At 34.1% G+C, this 23,522-nt stretch overlaps 1 protein-coding gene across 1 annotated transcript; it reads right to left on the bottom strand.

Moving 5' to 3' along the window:
- Positions 1 to 13,043: 13,043 nt before the first annotated feature.
- On the bottom strand, positions 13,044 to 20,022 carry LOC120158829 (structural maintenance of chromosomes protein 2-1-like). Its single transcript, XM_039169570.1, has 21 exons — positions 19,973 to 20,022; positions 19,523 to 19,875; positions 18,714 to 19,394; positions 18,413 to 18,556; positions 18,022 to 18,312; positions 17,755 to 17,940; positions 17,510 to 17,674; positions 17,344 to 17,403; positions 17,114 to 17,176; positions 16,828 to 16,919; positions 16,477 to 16,573; positions 16,224 to 16,340; positions 15,873 to 16,091; positions 15,578 to 15,718; positions 15,304 to 15,471; positions 15,043 to 15,227; positions 14,810 to 14,903; positions 14,644 to 14,732; positions 14,269 to 14,494; positions 13,658 to 13,732; positions 13,044 to 13,336 (listed from the first exon to the last, which is right to left on the bottom strand). Exons 2-21 carry the CDS (start codon positions 19,838 to 19,840, stop codon positions 13,217 to 13,219), a joined length of 3,531 nt encoding a protein of 1,176 aa, XP_039025501.1. The 5' UTR covers positions 19,841 to 19,875; positions 19,973 to 20,022; the 3' UTR covers positions 13,044 to 13,216.
- Between the last annotated feature and the right edge of the window lie 3,500 nt (positions 20,023 to 23,522).

The following is a 23,522-nucleotide window of genomic DNA, read 5'->3' as shown; positions in this document are numbered from 1 at the left end:
GCTTTAATTGATACTTCCTCAATCTCTGGAAAAGCTTTCTCAGATTTTGAATATGTTCTTCTTCAGTTCGGGATTTGGCAATCATGTCATCTACATATACTTCAATCTCTTTGTGCATCATGTCATGAAACAAAGTTACCATGGCTCTTTGATACGTTGCCCCTGCATTTTTCAATCCAAATGGCATCACTTTATAACAGAATGTGCCCCACATGGTTACAAATGTTGTTTTTCCATGTCTTCAGGATTCATTTTTATCTGATTATATCCTGAAAGCCATCCATAAATGAAAACCATGCGTGCCCTGCGTATTGTCCACCAATGTGTCTATGTGGGGTAATGGAAAACTATCTTTCGGACTAGCTTTGTTGAGATCTCTGTAATCTACACACATTCGAACTTTCCCATTTTTCTTTGGTACGGGAACAATGTTGGCTACCCATTCTGGGTATTTAGCTGCCTGGAGGAAACCTGCATTGATCTGTTTCATCACTTCCTCTTTGATCTGCAACAACATTTATGGCCTCATTCGTCTGAGCTTTTGTTGGACCGGTTTATATTCTGGATTGATTGGAAGCTTGTGTATTACTATATCTGTGCTTAAACCAGGCATATCTTGATAAGACCAGGCAAAGATATCTTTGAACTCTTGAAGGAGATTTATCAATTCTTGTTTTATCTGGATTGTCAGAGTAGTACCAATTTCACCTCTTTCATTTCTTCATCTGTTCCCAAATTCATAGTCTCAATCTCTTCTTTGTGGGGTAGAATTGTTTGTCTTCTTTTTCTACCAATCTTAATAGTTCAGTAGGAACATCACATTCCAGTTCATCCTCACACCCATTGATTTCTTCCAGACATATAGGTTGCTCTAAGGTGACACCTGCAAATTTAAGTCACATATTTCCGAAAGAATATAGTAAATTTATAAATAAATAATGTAAAAATGTAAGAAAATGTAAAGAGTGATTGCCATATGAAAATTTTAAAGAAAGTTCCTTATATTTAACATAATTTCTTTTACAAGATAACAAAAGTTTTCATATTTTTGAGCTAAACATAAATTAGTTCTGAATATTACTCTGCTTTAATATTAAAAACTATAGGAAGATCTTCAGTGGTCCAATTATTGAGTGTTTCTCCAGGAAAACACGGGCGAATCCTATCCAAGTATTTGCCAGTCTTGTTGTCATTCATGATCATGTTGATAAATAATCCATTCATAGCTTCTTCAACTATGTTTTGATTTTTCGTCAACTTTTCTTCTTTAAAGACTTCAACAAGTTGTTGTTCTACATAATTGTTCCCCCTGATCTGAATGTGGTCTTCAACTGTGGAAAAAACATGTTTCCCAAATGATTTCTTTCCCTTTCAACCTTGCCTTTCTGTCTTCACATCTCTTTTCATCTCTTTGTTCTTTTGCTGAAAATTGGGCTTAAACCCAAGCCCAAAACAATTTCTTCATCTTTATTTACAGGAACTGAACCCTTGAAGATTCTTTCCTACCCTTCCCAGCTTTAGCTCCGATGCCTAAAGTTTGTTGTACCGTCATCTTGGTGCATCAGACAATCTGGGATATGGAATTTTGCTTCCTTCTGCAATAAAGGTTGCATTTACAAATTCAAGAGCTCGGAAAGAGCATTCAAGAGCATCATCATTGGTGTCGATATATGGAACATCACTTGTTACCGACGCAATGATTTCTTCTTCAGCTCCTACGCATATTAGTTGTCCATCAACAAAAAATTTCAATTTCTGATGTAATGAAGAAGGAACGGCTCCTGCTGAATGAATCCATGGCCTCCCTAATAAACAATTATATAGGGTGGATGTCCATCACCACAAAGTCAATATTGTACACGACTGGTCCAATTAACAATGGTATTTCCATTTTCCCAAGCACCTCTTTTTGAGTACCATCAAATGCTCGCACTACATTCTGATAACTCTTCATGTGTGATTGATCCACAGGAATTCTTTGAAGTGGACTAGAGGCATCAAGTTGAGAGCGGATCCATTGTCAATCAATACTCCTGGCAACACATGACCATGACAATGGTCGTGATGTTCAAAGCTTTTACTAACCCCATTCCGCCTTCTGGTATTTCATCATCCGTGAACGTTATGTAATTGTCAGCGGCTATATGTCCCACAATTCTGTCAAGTTTATTGAGGGATATATCTTCAGGGATAAATGTTTGATTGAGAATTTTCATCAAAGCATTTCTATGTGCTTCTGAATTCATCAATAGATCAAGAATAGAATTCTCGCTTGTTGTTTGTGTAGTTGTTCAACCACACTACTCACTATGTTTCAAGAATTTCAAAAATTCTTGAGCTTGTTTTTCTGTCACAGGCTCATTGAATGCTGGAGGGGATTCATCATCAAATACCTTCTGAGGTATTGCCATGGCTTTTCCTTTTGCTTTCACTTGTTCTGAAGCATTGGATGTTTCGGGAGAGTAACATCTCCTACTTCTTGTAAAGAAACCGACTTCGCTTATTGCTTCAGACGTCGATGTTGTACCCAAACTCTATTTTTTCTCTTCTATTTTTTCTAGAGAAACAGATCCTCCTACCATTGAAACATTGGTAGTATAATTCCAAGGTACCCTGCGGGTATCTTTGTATGGAAATGGTAGAGGAGTGTTGATAACTACTTTCGGCTTTATTGGTGCAGGAATTGCCGTAGATGATTTCACATTAATGATCACAGGATCATTTATTCTTTGATTAGGTTTAGAATCCTCTGATGAGCAAACATCATCATCTTTTTTCCCTGGTTTTTCTTCAAAGAATTCTATTTCTCTGTTGTTCATCAATTTTTGCACCAAATCCTTAAACTCGGGACATAGTTGAATTTTATGCCCTTTCTCCTGATGATATTCACAATAATTCTTGCCTTCATTCTGCTTTGGCCTGAATTGTTGTGGAATTATACCGGCTAAAGAGAGTTGTTGGAATATCCAAACAAAAGGAGATTTAATTTCAGAAATGTCAGTTTTTGCTTTCTTTCTGTTCTCTTCTTGAATTGCATTCACGTTTTTATCTCCATGATTTGGCAATGGATGATTTGATGTAGATGGTGTATTGAATTCTAACTTTCCAGTGTTGATCAAATTTTGAACCACCCTTTTGAATGCCAAACAGTTTTCAATAGAATGACCCGTAATTCCTTCATGGTAAACACAGTGTGCCTTTGTATCATACCAAGGAGGGAATTGATGGTTGCATGGGAACCAAAGGATAGGGTCGTATGACATCTGCTTTTAACAGTGAATCATAGATCTCGGCATATGGTACTGGTAAAGGTGTAAAAGACAACCTTTCATTTTCCTTTCGAGATCCTCTAGACTCTGCTCGATTAGTGTTTGTTTCCTCTTTCTTAACCCTTGGCTGGGTTATTGTAACACTTTTCGATGAATCCTTTTGTAAGAGTTTGCATTGTTAACTTCATTCTCTTTTTTTCGGTACATAGGTCTTTTGGAACTAGACCCCTCATTTGATTCAATTTTGCCACTTTTCAAGACATTTTCAATGAGTTCTCCAGAAATGACCAAATCTGCAAAATTTCTGGTTGCATTCCCCATTAGATGATTTAAATAAGGAGCCTTCAATGTATGAACAAATATTAATGTGGCCTCTTTTTCTGACAAAGGTGGTTGAACTTGGGCTGCCGTGTCACGCCATCTCTGGGCATACTGTCTAAATGTTTCATTATTCTTTTTCTCCAAATTTTGGAGAGTCCATCTATCAGGAACCATGTCTGTTACGTGGCGGTACTGTTCTAAGAATGCTTTAGCCAGATCTTTCCAAGATCTTATGTTGGCTTTGGTCAATTGAGTATACCATTTTTAAAGCCGGTCCTGTCAAACTATCCTGAAAGCAGTGAATTAACAATTTCTCGTCCTTCACATATCCTGCCATTCTTCGACAAAACATAGTAATGTGGGATGAAGGGCATGTAGTACCGTCATATTTATCAAATTCAGGAGCTTTGAACTTGATGGGGAGGATTAAGTCTGGAACCAAACTCAACTCACTAGCGTCAAACCCATAAAATGATTCAGTTATTTCCACGGATTTCATTCGTTCTTCTAAGCTCTTGATCTGTCTGGTCAATTCTTCATTTACTTTTTGTTTCTCATTCAGCTCATTCAAATCTGGGATTAAATGCTCAGTATTAAAATCCCCTATTTCACATCTGATATAAGCGGATTTTTACTTGAAGATGCAGGATCCACTTGTTGATTTTCCTGTGGTTTGGCTTCTTGAAATGCTGATGTACGAGCATTGATTTGTATAGGTGTAGTACCAGAGTGATAAATTGGTTCTGGTGGATAACCTAGAGGATACATAGGTTCTTGATCGAAAGATACAGGATTTTCAGGCATTTTTCCAATGATAGCCTGTCTTTTAAACATGTCCTCTATTTTCTGCATCATGCTGTCTTGTGAATTTGTAATATTGGCTTCAATTTTCTCCAACTTCATTCTCATTTCTGCTTGTTCTTTATTATGTTGTTCCTCAATACGTTGTATTTTATCCTCCATAATTCTCTTAGTAGCTTGTCTAGTACCGTAGTGATGTTGTATTTCTCTTTTGGCCAGAATAACTGCGATTGAAAAATTTAATATTATTTTTCCAAATTTTAATTAATGAATTTTATCTTAAAATAAAATAATAAAATATTCATAAAGAAAATTAAATGAATGATGAATGTATGCAAAATGTATGTATGCAAAAAGGTATTGATCCCAAAAAGTTAACTGTCATAGAACAACTTTCATCGGCATACAAAAGTTTCTTTATAATAGTTCATAACTACAGATAAGGCGTAGCTTTCCTATTAAGCTCTATAATTTCTTTCATTAACCATGACACCTTCTTTCCGATCTTAGAAACTGGATCAACGTGATGCTCAATTATTTTGGCTTTAACAGCTAACTCCCCAACATATCTATCAACTTCGCTCATTTGTACCATGGCCTCGAACACCATATTACTTCTTTCTTCACTTCTTTCCACATAGAAATTAGTTGACTTTTGCCATTGTTCATTCGTTCCTTCAAGAGTTTGCTCTAACTCAGTGATTCTGACTTGACAATTGTGCAGAATTTTTTCAAGATCTCTAATGCGTCTTCGCAGTGAAGCACTTTCCTCATTACTTTCTTTGAGATCATTAGGTCCTAGACGAACCTTTTCTTGAAATAATGATTCTTCAAGTTGCAAAATGTAAGCATTAAACTCTGTATTTTTGTTTCTAGACTGATCCAGATCTTCTTCGAGTTTTGTTCGTGCTTCTTGCATTCTTTGATTAAGCTTCTGGATTTGAACATCCTTGTTTCTGCATCTTTGCATCCAATTGCTAGCCACTTCCTGCTCTACCTCAAGTCTGGTGTTGAAATTTTTTCTTTCTAACTCCCATTTTTCTTTTTCAATATTGGATTCTTCCATCTTTTGGCCTCTGACTTCAAGTTCAGCAATCAGCTGGTTCATTTCAGATTCAAATCCCTTGAACATGATATTTTTCTCACCTTCAAATTTATCAAAGATGTCATTCTTTATCTCTTCTAAATCTTTGGCTTGATCTCTTTCTTTTTGCATTTCATTCATGATCTCGCGGTGTTCAGCCTTGCTTTTTATAATTTGCTCTCTTCTGTCAACTTCAAAATCTTCCATTTTTTGCTTTCCTTTCTCAAGGCTTTTGAGTAGACGGCTATTCTTTCCTTTCAGATCTTCAACTCGTCTTTTCTCGATGTTCAATTCTCTGGTCATCTGTACCATTGATTGGCTTGGTCTTGATGCTTTCCGGGATTTATATAACTCCTGGTAATTTTTCTGTAATGCTCTGAATTCATCATCAACTTTTTCTTTATCTTTTCTCAACATTGCACATTGTGATGAATGAAAGTCAATGTCACACCCAACATAGCTTTATCTTGTCTCATTTGCTCTAATTCTTTCGACCAGCCTTCTCTTTCTGCTTCAAAACTCAGCTCTCAAGATTTCAATCTCGGATGGAACCACCTTAATGCGATCTTCCATAGAGATATCCCCTTTTTGATCTGGTAGAGGAATATTTTCATTTTTCCTGGCAGATCTCCATTCTTCATAATCAGGAGTTAGCATTTCTTTTGCTGCTTTAGCTCGGATACAAAAGGTTGTTTTCCAAGCTGTAACGGCTTCCATGATATTTCTTTTATAATTTTTGCTGTGGAATGCGAACTCAGATGACTATAATCCAGCAGTGACAGGTACAAATTGACGACCTTCATACTGTCTTATGACCAGAAGTGGTGCATATCCATTCCTCCCCATAATCCGAGCAGCATTATCCAGTAATCTCCACATTTGTAAAAGAATTCCCTTTGTATTTGCCACGGGCTCGCCAAACAATGTCATTGCTTTGCAGATTTCGAAAGGCATTAATCCACATATCTTTCTTAATTTCTTTCGGCCATTCCTGCTCCAGAAATTCTTTTAATGGTGAATAATCCGTATTAAAGCGTCGGTATGAAACTTTTTCTGTCCTCCAGAAATGACTACGGATCCAAACATATAATAACAACTGGGTACACCCTGAGAATCGTCCACCTCCTAACTTTCTACAAGCATTTAACGATCTAAAAGTCTCTGCTAGGATTGCAGAAGCATGATTAATCTTTTTCGGTAGCTGTTCAAACAAATCTACCACTGCAGCTTCAACATATCCCAATACTTTTGGGAAGATGACCATACCATACATACCCAGAGCGAATAAATCGAATCGTACTTTAATATCTGGATGACTCTGAATAAGTTCTTTAATGTTGGTCCAAGCAATGCCTTCGCTTTCGCCTTTTTGTTTTGTACGGGATGCCACCCATTCTTCTCGTACCCCGGCAATCTTTGCTAATTTAACTCGAAAGGGTTGAGTTTTAATTGACTTTGAATAGATTCGATTCCCCAAAGCCCCATCTATATGTAGCAAAGTTGTGTATTTAGTAGGGACCAAGTCCTCTTTATTGAGAGTGAAGCAATTGTACCCTGGATTCCAGAATTGAATTAGGGCTCTGAGTAATTCATCATCAACTTCGACATAGAGCAAATATGGGATGTCTCCGTAAGTTTGATAAAACTGTAATTTTTTATTTGAATCCCAACTTTCCCAAATACTTCGCAAATCTTGCATATCATTTCTTTTTAGCGAAACTGGAGCATAACTGGCCAAGTCGGATACATAATCATCCTGCAGACTGTCTCCTTCTTGTCTTTGTAAGTCTTCAGCCCATTGTCTTACTTCTGAGTTTAGAATTACTTGATTTGAACCCTTTTTATCCATGGATGAAGGCTTTCCAATGAGACAATTAACACAAGGATCAATGCCTTTTATCCTGTATGATGTTATGCAAACAGAAAAATAAAGAACACACAAAAAGAAAATAAATTAGTTTACATAATAAAGAAATTTAATAATAACATTTACATAAATATATTTTTATTTAAACATGCTTTTTCTAAATTTAAATAATTTAAATAAACATGTAATTTAATCAGTAAAGAAAATAAATAAACAAGAAAGTTAGAATTCATTTCTCCTGTGTATACACCTATTTTGGATAAAATTTCGGCATGATTTCAGATCGGAAGAGTTTCTAGGGTTTATTATATGCAGGGTTTCAGATCTAAGAATAAAGGTACTCGAATTGTCCTTGTTAGTGCCCCCTTGGGTTGCTAACCCTCAACCCTAGTCCATTACAGACTAAAGTGGATCGAGTTCAATTCGAGGGGATACATTTCTCTATGCCTGACACGGAGAATAAATTCTCACGAAGACATAGAGCATATGAACCCCGAAAGTTACTTGCTAGATCTGACACGGAGAATAAATTCTCACGAAGACGTCGCTTTCACTCCCACTTAAAAAAGCCAAACTCAATTATAGAGCTTTATGTTATGCAATGCAAGTGTTGTGTGTGAGGAGAAATATTCAAACCTCTGACAGAAAAATAAATAATGAAATAAAATACTTATAAGTAAAATGAAATATTAATATAAATATTATAAAAATAATAAGTATAAAAAATTTGAAAAGAAATAATTATAAATTAAATATATGAATTTTAAATTTATAATTAATAGAGACAATTTATAATTGATTTTAAAAGTTTGACCAGGGTCCCCAGCGGAGTCGCCAAGCTGTCGTAATCGGTTTTCGTCCGGGTACGAAAATTTTAAATTTGGCGGGAAAATTTATGTGAATAAATGGTTTTGAAAATAATTTGGGAGTCGCCATCGGCCTTTTGGGTAAGGTAGGTCGAATACCTAAAAATTATTTTTTAAAAGAGTTTAAGAAAACACCAATTAAAAATGAACTGATCTGCGTTATAACCAAAATCGTTCTTTTTAATAATAAAAGGGATTCGTGGTCGATTACGTTTAGGGAAGGATTGGCACCCCTACAACGCCCAAAATTGGTACTTTTTAATTATAAATTGTCTCTAATATTAAAAATTTAAAATATATTTAATTTATAATCCTATTATTTCAAAATTATAAAAAATATTTAAAAATATCGGAAAAGGACTTCTAGGTGCTTTAAGACAGTTCTTTTCTTTGATATTGATAAATGTTAATTTAAATTAAATAACATTTTAAAAAAAATTAATTATTAAATTTTAAAATACCAGAATAGGACATCCAGTTGTATTAAGACTGTCCTTTTCTTCGATATTAAAAAATAAATATTAAAATAATTTATTTAAAAAAATTAATTATTATTTATTATATATATATTTATGAATACATAAAAATAAAAAATAAAATAAAAAATATAAACAAGTAAAATTAAAACAATAAAAATACAACTAGAACGATATATTTAAAAGCAGTAAAATAATGAAAACATTTAAAATAAATGACTAAATTATAGTAAAGTAATTAAAACCTAATTCATAATTAATCAAGATTATAGGGATTAAACATGCTATTTATTTATTTTATTTATATAGTGACTAAAATAAAATTATCTAAAATTCGGATATTAGAATAAAATAATTAAAATATAAACTAGGGATTAAAATATTATTTATTAAAATTAAGGGATTAAATCTGTTATTTATCCTAAATATATTATTTTAATATAAAGGACTAAAATAAATAAAATTAAAATTAAAGATCTGAATTAAAAAGATTATAAACTTGATTTAGTGACTAAAATGAAAAGTTTACAAACCTTGATGGCTGCGGAAATGATTTAACTATTATTTAATTACACGAATAGCCCTCCCCAAAACGACGTCGTTTGGGAAGGGCTATTTAATGCCCAAGATAGCCGGCCCTTCGGGCCATCTCTTTCATTTTCCAGTTTTCATTCTCTCTCTAGCTGAGAGAGAATGAACAAAGCTCTCCCTTCTCTCTAGCTTCCCTCACCGGAGGGAAGCCGGTCACCGGACGGCAACCGTCTGCCGCCGTGACCGTCACCGCCGGCCACCGCATCCGGTGGCCGGAAAATTTTATTTTTACACCGTTAAATAGATCGGAACGTCCTAAGGGCGTTTCCGGTACTCTTTTTCCTTAAAAAGCTCCTTATCGGAGCATATCTACAAAAGTACCTTCAGTTTTCGTTGTATCCGGCGACGGTTGGGGTTCTCCGATGACAGAGTAAGTTTCTCTTCTTTCTTTTTCTTTTCTTTCTTTTCTGTTTCTTTGTTGTGTTGTTGTTGAGATCGTTGGTAGTATATTGTATCTCTCTCGGTCTCTTGTGTGGTCTCCTTCTCTCTCTGTGTTCTCTGTATTTCTCTCCGTCCTTCTCTGTCTCCTTTTTTTTCGCAGATGGGGTGATGGCTTTATAGCCATCACCGGTGTGGCCATCGGACCGGTCCGAAGAGCGGATTTCGGTGAGTCACCGGACTCCCAGTGGTGACTCACCCCATAGCCATGGCGTGGACGGCTGACGTTGGAGCTTCTGGAGCCTTCGGTTGGGACGTGGCAGCGGTGGAGACGGCGAGAGCAGCTGCGGTGGCCGCGTGGCCCTAGGGTATGATACCCTAGGGTTTGCATCTGGAAGCTCTTGGACCGTTGGATCATGCCAGATCCAACGGTGGATGGATGATGGCGGCTAGGGTTTAGGGTTACATATTTGGGTTAAATGGTTGGGAGCCTTCGGTTGGGACGTGGCAGCGGTGGAGACGGCGAGAGCAGCTGCGGTGGCCGCGTGGCCCTAGGGTATGATACCCTAGGGTTTGCATCTGGAAGCTCTTGGACCGTTGGATCATGCCAGATCCAACGGTGGTGGATGATGGCGGCTAGGGTTTAGGGTTACATATTTGGGTTAAATGGTGGGCCCATTGTAATTGGGCCGGTCGATTGGGCTTGTATATATTTTAATATTATTTATATATGTATTTAATATATTTATTAATAATAATAATTATTATTATTATTATAAATCAATATGGGTAAAAAATTAGTATCTTCATCGGGTTAATCATTTTATCTAACAAAAAATGATTTCATGATAGGTTGTATAAGAATGATAGTTTGACTGTTCAATTTTACATTGAACACCCTTATTGGAAGAATATGCGAGATAGAAAATTGTGATGATGACTCATGTTAAGGATATTATGAAATTAAAAGGAGAAAATATCACACTTTAAAGAGGTTGGGACATTAATCCCACATCAAAATAAAGAAAGGAGAAATCCTAAAATTTGCACTAATTAAGTTACTTCGGTGGTTAAAAGAACAGTTATTATACTTAGAGGTCTCAGGTTTGAGCACTAGAAATCACAGGATATTTGATCATTCATTTTTAAATGATTAAGAATCTCTAGAACATATATTATCATTTTAAATATATCAAAAGGATAATAACCTCGTAACATTTTACGCAGGTATAAAACCTCCTCGTAAATATTCTATCATTTTAAATTTTTACAGGCATAAAATTATAAACCCTTGTATGTACTTCATCGACTTAATCATAAGGGATCCATCTTTCCCAACTCTTTTAGATATCTATTTCACTTAATTAATGCTGTCTAATCAATAAAATCACTCTAAAATTCAAACTAAAAACTAACCATTAAAATTTATGTGAATACCTAATAGTTAATTTGTCAAGGTGGCATGCCTTTCAAAATATAAACTTTAATCCAAAAGAGTCTAGCTGTGTTAAAATAGCCCAAATATGTTGTATTGTTCCAATTTGCATTAGGCATGTAAATGAACTGAACCTTCAGCGAACCGTTCATGAACCGTGCGGCGGGAAGTTCGTTTATGTGCGTTTATTTATTAAATGAACGAACATGAACAAGATTTCGTGTTCGTTTCATTAAATGAACGAACACGAACATATGTCTTGTTCGTTCATTTACGTTCGTGAACGTTCGGTTATGTTCGTTTATGTTCATTCGGTTATGTTCGTTCATTTTTGTTTAACCCAATCTTCTATGCAATTTCTGAAAAAGAGTGTAATAGCGGAAGTAATGTGACATTTAGTTGTGGAGTAGACTTTAGGTACGTTAAAATTTTGAATTGTGGTTTAGTAATAATATCAGTTACGATATATAGCATCGGAGGGATTTCAGATCTATGTTGTTGCCTTGTAGTCCAATTTGTACCGTTTGAAATCTTCATGCTGTTAAATTTTCTACTCTGCCAACGGAAAGGACCATTATTAACAAATCTAACTAAAATCTAACATTGATGTCACAAAACTTTTAACCGACGAATTTATTAGAATAACGTAGTGGAAAATGATTGTTCATATGTAATCATGGACCACTAAGATAAATGTTATAGCGTTAAATTAAAGTCCTGTGAATCAATTAATATCTTTAAAAGATCGATCGAAATATCTTATATCTTCAAACATTTCAACACTACTAATCAGCTCTTACGCTATTTATCACTGTAGATTTGGTTGATTTCAATTGTCGACTATTTTTCATGAAAAAACTATGGAAGGTAGGATCTCCAACGTTTATGTTTGTTTATGTTCGTGTTCGTGTTCGTTTATGTTCATTTATTTATTAAATGAACGAACATGAACAAGCAATATTCTTTAATGAACGAACATGAACAAAAAAAAATTTGTTCGTTTATGTTCGTGTTCGTTTATGTTCGTTTATTTATTAAATGAACGAACATGAACATACATCCGTTCGTGTACATTCGGTTCGTTTACATACCTAATTTGCATGATATTTGAGACCAAAACCTTCTCTGCCTTGGTGTTGGTGTGACCGCATGGTTTGATTCTTGAAATGACGCTCACCGCCAATGAATAACAAATCCTCGTTCCGCTAAATGAGGTACATCGAGGGTAATAAATAAAACAAGATAGATTGTAAGTTACTTGGGTTTAATTCGATAAAAAGTAAATCAACTTTCAACTTGAATAGATCTAATTCAAACTCGTACTAGAATTATTAACAGACCAAAACAAACTACTTAACATTCAACCTTAAAATCTTACAAACAATTTTAAAAAAAATGCATATATATTAAATTTTTAGCTTTTTAAATTAAATTATTAATAATATTAACATTTATGTGTTATTATTTTAAAATACAATATAAAAAATTTATTTACTTAAGGTTTAGATTCAAGTTCAAATTCAAGCTCAAACCGAATTTAAATTCAAGCTTCGATCGAACTAAGTCAAAATATTTCAAGTTCATATTTTTTAAGCTCGAGTCTAGCTTAACAATTCTAAACTCACAAACTAAACTCAACTTTGAACTTTTAAAGTTGAATTGAATTAAACAATACTTAAATTCAACTAGTCTCGTTTACAACCTTACATACATAAACTATCCGGATAACCCCAGATTTCTTAAAACAAGCTTCTCGATATATATATATTCATTGTTTATGTACTTGTTAAATCTATAAGCAATTATGTCTGCGATGCATAAATGTAAGTAGACGAAACAGCCCTGAAGATTTCAGTTGAAAATCACACTAAAATAAATCCAGTTGAGCGAGGTGGCTGTGGATATAAATATAAAAGTAGAACAAACACTAGGTATGTAGTTACTGATAATACAAGGTAGGATTCTTAAATATGAGGTCAAGGATTTCTGGACCTTCACTACCACTTCACACAATCAAACATTCGGATATCTTCCAGGTTTTCATTTTCTTATGTTCGCAGGTGTTGCAATACAGTAAAGAGTTTAACTGATATATGCTCACCACAAACATCTGGAAACTAGTTTCACTTCACCGGCTAGGCTTAGATGCGACGGTCCTCTGGACTGTGGAAACACCATCCACAAATTTTGTCCGGAAAAGGACATTGGCATTATTGAACATGCCTTCCTTCAGTGAAACAACAATAAACTGCAAGGTACAAACAAAAAGTTCAAGCATTATTAAACATACACTCGTGTTGATATAGTTTCATAAGCAAATAAAAGAACACTAATGACGATTGAATCCTATATTTATTAGGTAGTCTCCGTGTTTAAGGCAACATTAGCATCGGGAAAAACAGAGTAATTATCAGTCCACACCTCAAAAAAGATTGCCTTACTGAGAGATTATTGATAAATTTAATTTTTAAATGATAATTGCCCCATGTTATAATTTCACATTTCAGAGTTCATTTCCAGAAACTAAAATTTCCTCTAAAAGAAAGGGAATAACAAAGAATCAACATACCTGAGAGTGTGGAAAGTGAGCTTTAATCATTCTTCCTATGTTCTGAGTGTGGCTTAGATCTAGTGCTGCATCAACCTGATGCAACCATCTCATAAGGAGGTTAATCACTTTGACTTTCATTTAATGAACAATAATTTACCAAAAATAAAAAGAAAAAGTACAATATCAAAGGATAAAACAAGTACAATTTCAGAAGAGAATACAGTAAGGAAGATGACCATGATTGTGCAAGTTTGCATATTTTGCAAGAGCCTTTAGATGCAAAATGATGCAATAATTAAACTCCTTTAATCAAATTAAAGATTCAGAACTTATTCAAAGTCAGGCCTGGTCTAAACATTAGCCTAATTTCTTCTTTCATGCCATTACTATGATATTTGTAACCATCTGAAGCACATCACAATAATCAAAAACCTTGTATGGGTCCTGCCTTCCTGCAGAGGGTTAATATGAAGATGCAACTAGAAACTCCCAGCAAGATCAACTAAAAGGAGGAGAAGAAAAAAAAAGTATAAACTTTCACTAAAAATTGAAGTCACTTGATATGTGGGATGAATGCAGATGATTGTGTGGGCAGTAAAGTCAAATGGGAAGAAAGCAAAAAAACATACTTCGTCAAGTATATATAGTGGAGCTGGTTTAAACAGCAGTAGAGCCAAGATTAGAGAAAGTGCTAGTAGAGACCGTTGACCTCCACTCAACTCAGACAAGGACTGTTTCCAAACACCACCAAATGCAACACGGACCTCAAGACCATCTAAGAAGCTGCAGCCTTCTGGTGGTTCAAGCTTTGCCATGGTTCCCGGCAACAGGGTAGAAAAGATGGACCCAAAGTCACTGAAGGAAAGTGCATTATAAGGACAGTGCGACACAAATCTTTTAGAAACCCCAAAACCAAAAGAATCAGCATAGAGATGTAACATACCATTTGAAAAATGAGATTCAAACAAGTAAAATGCAGAAAAATCGACATATCAGATGCTTACTGGTTAACTTTGACCCAAGTGACCTTTAGTGTTTCTTTCTTCTTCTCATCTAGCTCTTCGATTGTCTTCTTAATTTTAGATTTGTCATTCTAGGCAGAGAAACTATAGGATAAGTAAGAGTGAAATACTAAAAAAAAACGGTTAATAAAGATTGAAAGTAGCCAACCTCCACGGTGTTTTTCTTAGACATCAAATCATTATACTCATCTTCTGCTTTCTCGAACATTGCCATCACTTTCTTATTCACTCTTTTTTCAAGGCTTCATGAAGGGGGCAGCAGAAAGAAAGTCCAGCCAAACCAAGTGAGCAATCACATCTCATAATCATAGAAGATGATAACTATGATATTGTTCTCGGGTATATGAATATGAAATGTTTGCAAAGTCTAACTCTGCATACCTTGATTGTTCAGTTTGAAGCTTGTCAAGTTCTTCTCTTGCTTTATGAGGATCACGGGATGCAAAATCATAATCTGTCCCACCTCTGCCAAAAAGTTGCCTTTCAGTAGCAATCCAGGCATGCTTCTCAATCAGTTTGTCCACTTTCGTGGAGCAATCTTTCTGCTCCGTTTCCATTTGCTTTACCTATACAACAAAATTAAAGTCGTATTCTAATGCCTCAAGCTATAGGACACCTACACGGCTGACTAAATTAAATTACCTCATTTTCTAACTTTTTCCTCTCAAGCTTTATGTTGCTAAGCTTATGTTGAAGTTTTTGCTGCTGCTTAAGAATACTGCTAATCTCAGTATCACACTCCTTCATCCTTAAACGAACAGAATCCAACTTAGATTGCAATTGATCACGGTTTTTCTTTAGGGAATCAACCTGCACCACAGTATGAGGAAATGAATTTTATACAGTTACAGAATTGTAGGCTAAATATTAGGGTTGGTATACCATAGAATTAACAAGACCAGAAATCTGACAATACCTTGGTCACTTGTTCCTGTACTTCCAAATTGAGATTGTTAATTTGTGTTCGGAAAGAAGCCAACTGATTCTCTAAAGATGATTGTTCTTGTACGAATGCTTCCCGCTCCATAACAAGTTTCTCTCTTTCATTTCCGTGCCCCTAAAAATACTCAAAGCGAATTTAATAGATGAATAAGCCATAATAGACTTATATAAATCTTGACAGAAAAGTAAAGCGAAAAATTGAAGCTCTAGAGGGGACCAACATTTATCAATTACAAAAAGAACAACAAAACTAACAGTATCAGATTTACCTTGAGATCCTTTGAAGATGACTGCATTTGAGCTTTTGTGGACTTAATCTTTCTCTCCAAGTCTTTAAGTCTGCCTTCTCTATTATTATCATTATCTTTGATTGATTTTTCAAGTTCTGAAACTGTACTAACAAGTTTTTCATACAAAATCTGCTTTTCTTTAACAGCTGATCTTGCTTGTTCAAGTTCCTGTTCAATGCTCTTTACCATTTCTGCAAGCTGCTTGTATCCAAAAATAAGAAGAAAAAAAGAGAAATTAAACCAATCACTCAAAAAAGCATCAGGATCAAGACTTACACGTGTTAAATTGATTGGTTAAATAGAAAATAAAAGATCAGACAAGTGCAAAACCTTATGGTGCTCATTTTTCTCTGCCCTGCTCTGGAACAAGGAAAGGTCATGCGTTTTAAGTTCTAACTGTGTTTTAAGGTCTGTGAACTTTTTTTGAAGAGGCAGAAGGTCTGCAATCTACAAGACCAGAAAACTGAAAATAATACAAAATCGAATTGTGGAAAGTATTTATCGCGTCATTCATTCAATTAGCAATGTTTTCAATCTAGCCCATACAATCATATCTGGGAAAGAGAAGGTGTCAAAGTATAACCTTTGCTTCAATTTCAGACAATCTCTTCTGATGCCCTGCAAGTTTTGATTCAGCCTCTGCCAAATCATGAAGTTGCCTTAGCAGATCACCGCCACCCCTATGGAAAACGATATCCATTTTAAAAACCTATGTTATATGTAAATATAACCACTTGGAAACAATTTGTTCAAGAACGAAGTTAAAAGGAGAATTTATCCATTTATCAAATTTGATTGCCTCCCACCAACGCATTCCAAAAGCAAAACAAAACAAGTTTCAAGTGAACAAGAAGATGAAGAAAAAGAAGCGGATAAATCATACACATTCTATGAGCACCAAAAATGGTGGAATGCATACAGCCTAGCAATTTACCTCCGGCTTCCACCAGTCAAAAGACCACTAGGTTGAAATATATCACCTTCAAGGGTGACACTGGGAGTGCGTATTTCTCGATTAAAAGCAACCTACAAAAAGCTTGTAGAGTTGAAAAGGAGAGCAAAGAAATAAACCACAACTGAATTTACAGTACATGCAATTAGAAGGTGACAGAAGATAAAGGCAAACTTTTGGCGTGAGCTATGGCTAAAACACAAACAAAAAAGTGGGTGTTTTACATTGTTCAAAGAACAAACAGCTGGATGCATTCAGATGGACATACCTCCTTTGCAGCTTCAGTGGTTTTACAAACAAAAGTACCACCAAATACATATTCCATAGCACTCTGAAATATCATTCAAAACTTTTAGAAAAATAAGGCAATGAATAAAAAATTACCAACAATTGCCTTTGACCGCCTATAGAGGTTCAAAGTATATCAACTCATCTAGAACTTGTCAATAGGCAACATGCAGGGTGAGATTTGAGATAATAAAATAGCCTCTTGAATACCTCCAATTCCTTATCATAGCCAACTAAAGAAAGTGCCAGCTTTGCATTCTCCTTGCCAACCTACAAATATATTATATAATGATGAAATCAAAACATAGAAAGGGGAAAATATTTAAAAATATAATAGATTTTTAAAGAATAAATAAAGGCAAAAGCAACAACTAACCAATCTAGTAGCAGCCTGTTGAGCCCTAGGGTGTACATTATTAGGTTGGATTTTGTTTAAAGGAATAATTGTTACTCTTCTTCGTAGATCGCCATTCTGAAGTAGTTGTTTTCCAGTATTTTCACTGTCAACGACCACATTAAATAACTTTCCACCTGCAGTAACCTATAAATTGATTTGAAGTGTTACCATATAATTTGATGGTAGCCAACCAAAAAAATATGTATCATTCACGTGTTGCCAACCTCTAAGGCTGTCATTGCCGAGCCATCCTTCACTTTTATTAGTTTTGCAACTACTCCTTTCACCTTTGCCCGATCAAAATTTTTCACAGGATCACGATAATTGAACTGAACATTTGCTAAGTGTGCTGAAAGGTCCCGTGCTTCATCTTTCAACTTCTGGAAAAGCTCCAACTCAGATGCACGGTCCTAGAAAAGTTTGTCCATTAAAAATGATTTAGCCAAAAGAAAATTCATAGACAGTCTGCTGATAAAGGAGAGCAGTGTAACCTTTTGCAATGCTTCCATCTGGCCTTCTTTGTATGGAAGAGACTCTAACTCGGTTTTATTTTTCTCCAAACCTCTTCTCTTAGAATTAAGCTCATTCTCCACATCAACCGCTTCGGCACGCTTCGACTTTAATTGACGTGTTTTCTCTCCCAGCTCCTTTTCACAATGGCCGATTTTCGTTTTCAGCTGTTTCAGTTCTGTTTCAGCAGTCCCAACAGCAACTTTGGCATCAGCTAGTTGATCCTCTAGACATTTCTCTTCATTTCCGCTGCTCTTTCCAGCCAGGACAGCCTGCCGTGTTATTAGACAAACTTCCTCAATACAATTGGGTCATAAACAAACAAAATGTTTGTAAAATTAATAAAAAAAAATGATACGTTCTGGTATTTACCTGGTGTTCCTTTTCAAGCTCTACCAAACTCTTAGAAAGATCCTCATATCTCTTCTTCAGATCAGCTGCCCCTTTTTCAGACTTCTGCACAGCAGTGGCTTTATCTTCTATAGACTGCTTCAAATCTTCAATATTGTGAATGATCTGGAACAATAAATGTGAAATTTAAATCATTAACAGGAAAGCAGATAAAACCAAACAAATTGAACGGAAGATAAACAGATTTTCTGTATGTTAGAAAATTAGAATGCTTGAGCTGATGCTAAAGAAACAGCAGAGCTTGGGGCTAGAAATCAATAACCTTTTCAGCGTTCTCTTTCTCACCCTTGAGATTATCCTCTTTACTCTCCAGCACAGACACTTCTTGCACAAGAGATTTAGATAGTGAATCTACTTCATCAGACAAAGTTTTAACTTCCCCTCCCATAGTAGCTTCCTTTTGAGCAGTCAACTTTGATATATTTGTCTCCATATCCTGAATTTCCACCTTTGTTCTTTCAGCATCATCGTCAATTTCAGTTATCTTGGCCTTTTTTCTTTCCAGTTCACCCACTGCGCTATCTCTAATCCTCTCTGCTTGGACATACTCATAAGCCACACAAAACCTTTTCAGTCGGTCCAGCTCCGCATTTCCATTAGCCCATTGCATATACTGCAACCGTTCTTTTCTTAACTTCTCCAAAGCAGGCAGTATTTCCTGATCAAGAAGCTTATTTATTTCATCCACCTTACTCTGTTTCTTCTCTAGTGTTTTCAACGCGAATTCTTTCTTTGTTTCATACATTCTTGTCCCTGCAGCCTCTTCAAGCATAGATAAAATCTCGGGAGGTTTCATATTTAAAACCTTGGTGATCCGACCTTGCATTATGAGAAAATGTGGATTATTAACATTAAGCTGAACCGAATGGAAGAGGTTCTGTACTTGACTAGGCTGCGCGAGTTTCCCATTAATCAAATATTTGTTCCTTCCACCAACTACAATCTGCAGACGTTTCAAATACATTTTCAAAATTAGAAAGATAACGTTGTGGAATCATGTAAAATAAAACTAAAATGAAGCAGAACTTTGCAAGAATAATTCAAACTGAAAGAAAATTATATGCCACATACTTGTCGAGTTACAGTAATCTCTGAGTGATCAGCATAACCAAGTGGACTTCGAGATCTATCCGAGTTATCAAAGATAATGGAGACGGTAGCCTTTGTAATTCCAGCTTGACCTTGTTTGTAAACAAGCTCTTGAAGATTGGCGGCGCGAACTTGCTGCAGATTGGTGATACCTAAGACAAAGCAAATGGAGTCCAAAATGTTGGATTTACCCGAACCGTTTAAACCCGTGATGGCATTGAAGAAGGGATCGAAACCAGGGACGACAGTCCTCGTGGCGTAAGATTTGAACCCTTCCAAACATATTTCCTTGATGTGCATCGCGCCTCAATTGCAGAAGTCGACGAATGAGAATCCTATAATTTAAATAAATGGACCTTAGGGGTGGGGGAGAACCCTGGAAAATCGCTGAAGAAAATAACTACGTATATGAATTGAATGAGCCAGATTTACCTTGGATGCAAATCGGAGTTGTTGAGTGGCAGATTTGGAGGTTGAAGAAGGTTTCGCCTTTCCTGAGTTAGGAATGAAATGTGAAAATTGTGGAGGCTTTGGCTTTTAGGTCTTTTCAATTTCTCAAAACCCAAGAAAGAGCGGGAAATAGAAGCGTCAATTGTTTTCAAAATAAATATCGCTGAATTCATTGGCCCACTTATCACAACGTTGACGGCCCAACCAGAAGGCCTAAACGATCATTCGCGAAACACAACCTTTATGTCATTCATTGAGGGCTTAAATGCACTTTCCCTTCCAAACTATGCATTTTATATTTGTAAAATATTTCTCATTTATCTCAACCTGTTAATTTTATTAGGAAAAACAAGGATAAAACATATATTTATTCAATCAATTATTCACATGGTTTTATTTTGATTCCTCAATTATTTATTCGAATCATTTTAAAACTTAATTTTTTATTTTTTTTTGATCACTCATTTCGATTTGATTTATTTTTAGAATTTGTAGTATAGACTTTATGTGGTATATATATAGATACATTATTATTAGATGCACTAAGTGAAAAAATAATTTCACATTTTTTTTGAAACACAAACTTTAGGTCTATTTGGTTTCAGAAAATATATGTTATTTTTATTTTTTTCATAGAAAATAGAAAACGTCGAAGAAAATGTGTTTGGTTGTAAAATTGGGAAATGATTTCTGGAAAATGAAAACAAAAATAAGTGAAAATATGAAAACATAAAAAATTGTTTTCAAATTTTCATTAAAATTGTTTTAGAAATTCAAAAAACAAGAAAACATTATATCTATATTTTAACTTAACTTAGGGGTTGTTTGTTTGGCTCTGAATGGAACCATTCAACGTTCAGCATTCAACGTTCAGCATTTAGCGCGTTTGTTTTGCACCTCTTAATGATTCAGTGCTGACTGATTCAGCAAAACAGTGATGAATGATTCAGCATCAAAGTACATTCTGAATGATTCAGAGCCATTATCAAACAGCATGTCACATTCAGAGCTAATTCATACAGAACCTCTGAATCATTCAGCATTTGAATCATTCAACGTTTAATCATTCTGAAGTAAACAAACATCCCCTTACACATGTTTAAATCATTCTAACAATAATTTTTTTGATTTAACAGTATCTGAAACCCTCAAACTTTTGTAAAAAAAAAGCCAAAATGTTTGTTAAACTTTTTTTACACTCAATGTAATCCTTAAATTATTTTTTAATAATTTAATTTTATAGCACTTTTTATTTTTATTTATTGAATATCTTAATAATTGTTTATATTTTATAATTTAATTTAAATACATTTTTAATTTTTTAAATTAATAAGTCTTCAAATTTTCTAAAATAATCAATTAAGTCAATCTGCCACATCATCACACATCAAGTACTGTCCAAACAATATCGAGAACTGTCACATCAATATTGTAGATTGTCATATAAGTTTTTGAATTGTCATGTAAGTGTCATGACAATCAACATTTGATTCCGTTGTTAAAAGGGTTAGATTAAATTTTTTTTCTAAGTTTAACGATTACATTTGGTGCAAAAAAAATGTTCAAGGACTACACTAATTATTTTTCTCAAAAGTTTGAGAGTCTCATTTACCACTAAACATATTTTTTACATTAATGACACTTTTGTGTAGTATTACTTATAACAGTATTTTATGTATTTTTAAAATTTAATTAATGTCTAATATGCATTAACATTATATTCTTATTACAAACAAAAATAAATTGTGTTATGAAATTTCTTATCAACTTTATTGTTTTATATTTGTATAACTCATATGTTAAATTTTTGTAATGATTTTTAATAATTATAATATAATTTAATTATTTAATAACTATTATTTTTATTTCTATTTTAAAAAATTAGATACCATATATATTTTTTAGTATTTTAGTTTTGAATTGAAGTTTTCATTTATATTAACCAAACAAGTTTTCTGATTTTCAAAAAATTGAAAATGAAAACTATTTTTCTAAAAACAAAAACATAAAATAAAAATAGAAAATATTTTTTAAAACCAAATGAACCCTTAAATTTATATCACGAATAAATACTTAAAATATATCACTTTTTTTAAGTATCTAAAGTATTTTTTGATCAAATAGGTACCTAAAATTAAAATATGTAAATATTTAAATTTAAAAATATTTTTTTATTAAACTAAGGTGATTACAAAACAATATTTGTTCTAAATACTCTCAATCATTTAACAATAAACGCTCAATCACCCTATTGCAATCGCTGATGTTCGAACCCTTGACCTCTAAGAACAACAACGATTCCTTTAAATTTATTTGTGCCAATTAAAAAACACATAAGTCAATAAAAAGTGACAAATGACAAGTTAAATAATTATTTAAATAGAAAAAATAAAGAAAAAATTAAATATAAAAATAACTTACCCTCGATTAAAACAATAAAATATCTAAGAATCTCCCATTTACATCACTTTCTTCTTAGAAGTTTTCCCTCCCTTCTTCAATTTAGGATTTTTAAACCTTAATTCTCTTGAATTTATGAAATTAAAAAGTTAATTCTTAAATGCTCTTTTTAAACCTTAACTTCTTAAATTGATTTGGCTGTTTAAATTTGAAAAAGAAAGTAACAAAATGTTCTCAATTAATTTGGGATAAGTATAAACCAGTATATGTTCAAAGATATCTCTCAATTCATAATTTGCAGGTCTTCCACGGAAGCTGCTCTCAACCTGGCGTTGAGGGCAGCCTACTATCCTACCTCCCCCTTACCCCATTACATATGGGAATAAGAGTCAGCTAATTTTATAAACCAGTATATGTTCAAAGATATCTCTCAACCTTTTGACATTGAATGCTCACACCTTTGACATCTACGATACTCGAACTCAGATCCTCAAGGAAAACAATAACTTCTTTACCATGGAGGCATCTTGATTCATGCTATTATAGAATCTTATATATGACACGTATATGTAACTAGTGTGAAAAATAGGGAACTTTTCACATCCATGTCAACTAAGCATCTGCCTGCTTTGAATATGGAAAATAATGAAATTTTACAATTTTTTAATCTATTAGTTATTATGTAATGAAATGTATTATTTTTTGAGAAATAACGTTGGATACATATAGATATGAAAATATTCTTTATTTTCGTTTGTTTGTGGCATTCAATTTGTAGGAAAATGACTTCAGAAATTGATTCTCAAAACAGTTTTCCTGATAATAATAGACCTAATGAATTTGGTGAGAGTAACGGTAGACCTGGTGGTGAGTTTGGTGTTACTTTTTATAATGAGATAGATAAAGATAATTATGATATTGATGTAGATGACAATGATTTAGAGTGGTTAAAATATGAAAATTTGATATTTGATGAATGTAAATCAAAAGAAAAGAAAGGGTATACATGCCGATTTACAATGAGCTTTAAAATATATTAAAAAATTAAAAAGCAATGAAAAGACACTAGACGATATTTTACGAGTGCATGTGATTTATTTTCTCCTAATGTGTGTATGTTTATATAGCTAAT

This window comes from Hibiscus syriacus, unplaced genomic scaffold (genome assembly GCF_006381635.1).
Source record: "Hibiscus syriacus cultivar Baekdansim isolate YM2019G1 unplaced genomic scaffold, ASM638163v2 tig00111330_pilon, whole genome shotgun sequence".
NCBI lineage: Eukaryota > Viridiplantae > Streptophyta > Magnoliopsida > Malvales > Malvaceae > Hibiscus > Hibiscus syriacus.
Note: the sequence above shows the minus strand (reverse complement) of the source record. Positions and strands in the feature narration are given on the sequence as shown.

Coding starts and splice junctions, on each gene's coding strand:
- LOC120158829 (XM_039169570.1), bottom strand. CDS start 19,840: ATGCACATCAAGGAAATATGTTTGGAAGGGTTCAAATCTTACGCCACG. Junction 15,228..15,303: donor GGAAAAAGTTAGAAAATGAG/GTAATTTAATTT, acceptor TTTGTTGTATAG/GTAAAGCAAATGGAAACGGA. Junction 13,733..14,268: donor CACTATATATACTTGACGAA/GTATGTTTTTTT, acceptor TGGTTGCATCAG/GTTGATGCAGCACTAGATCT.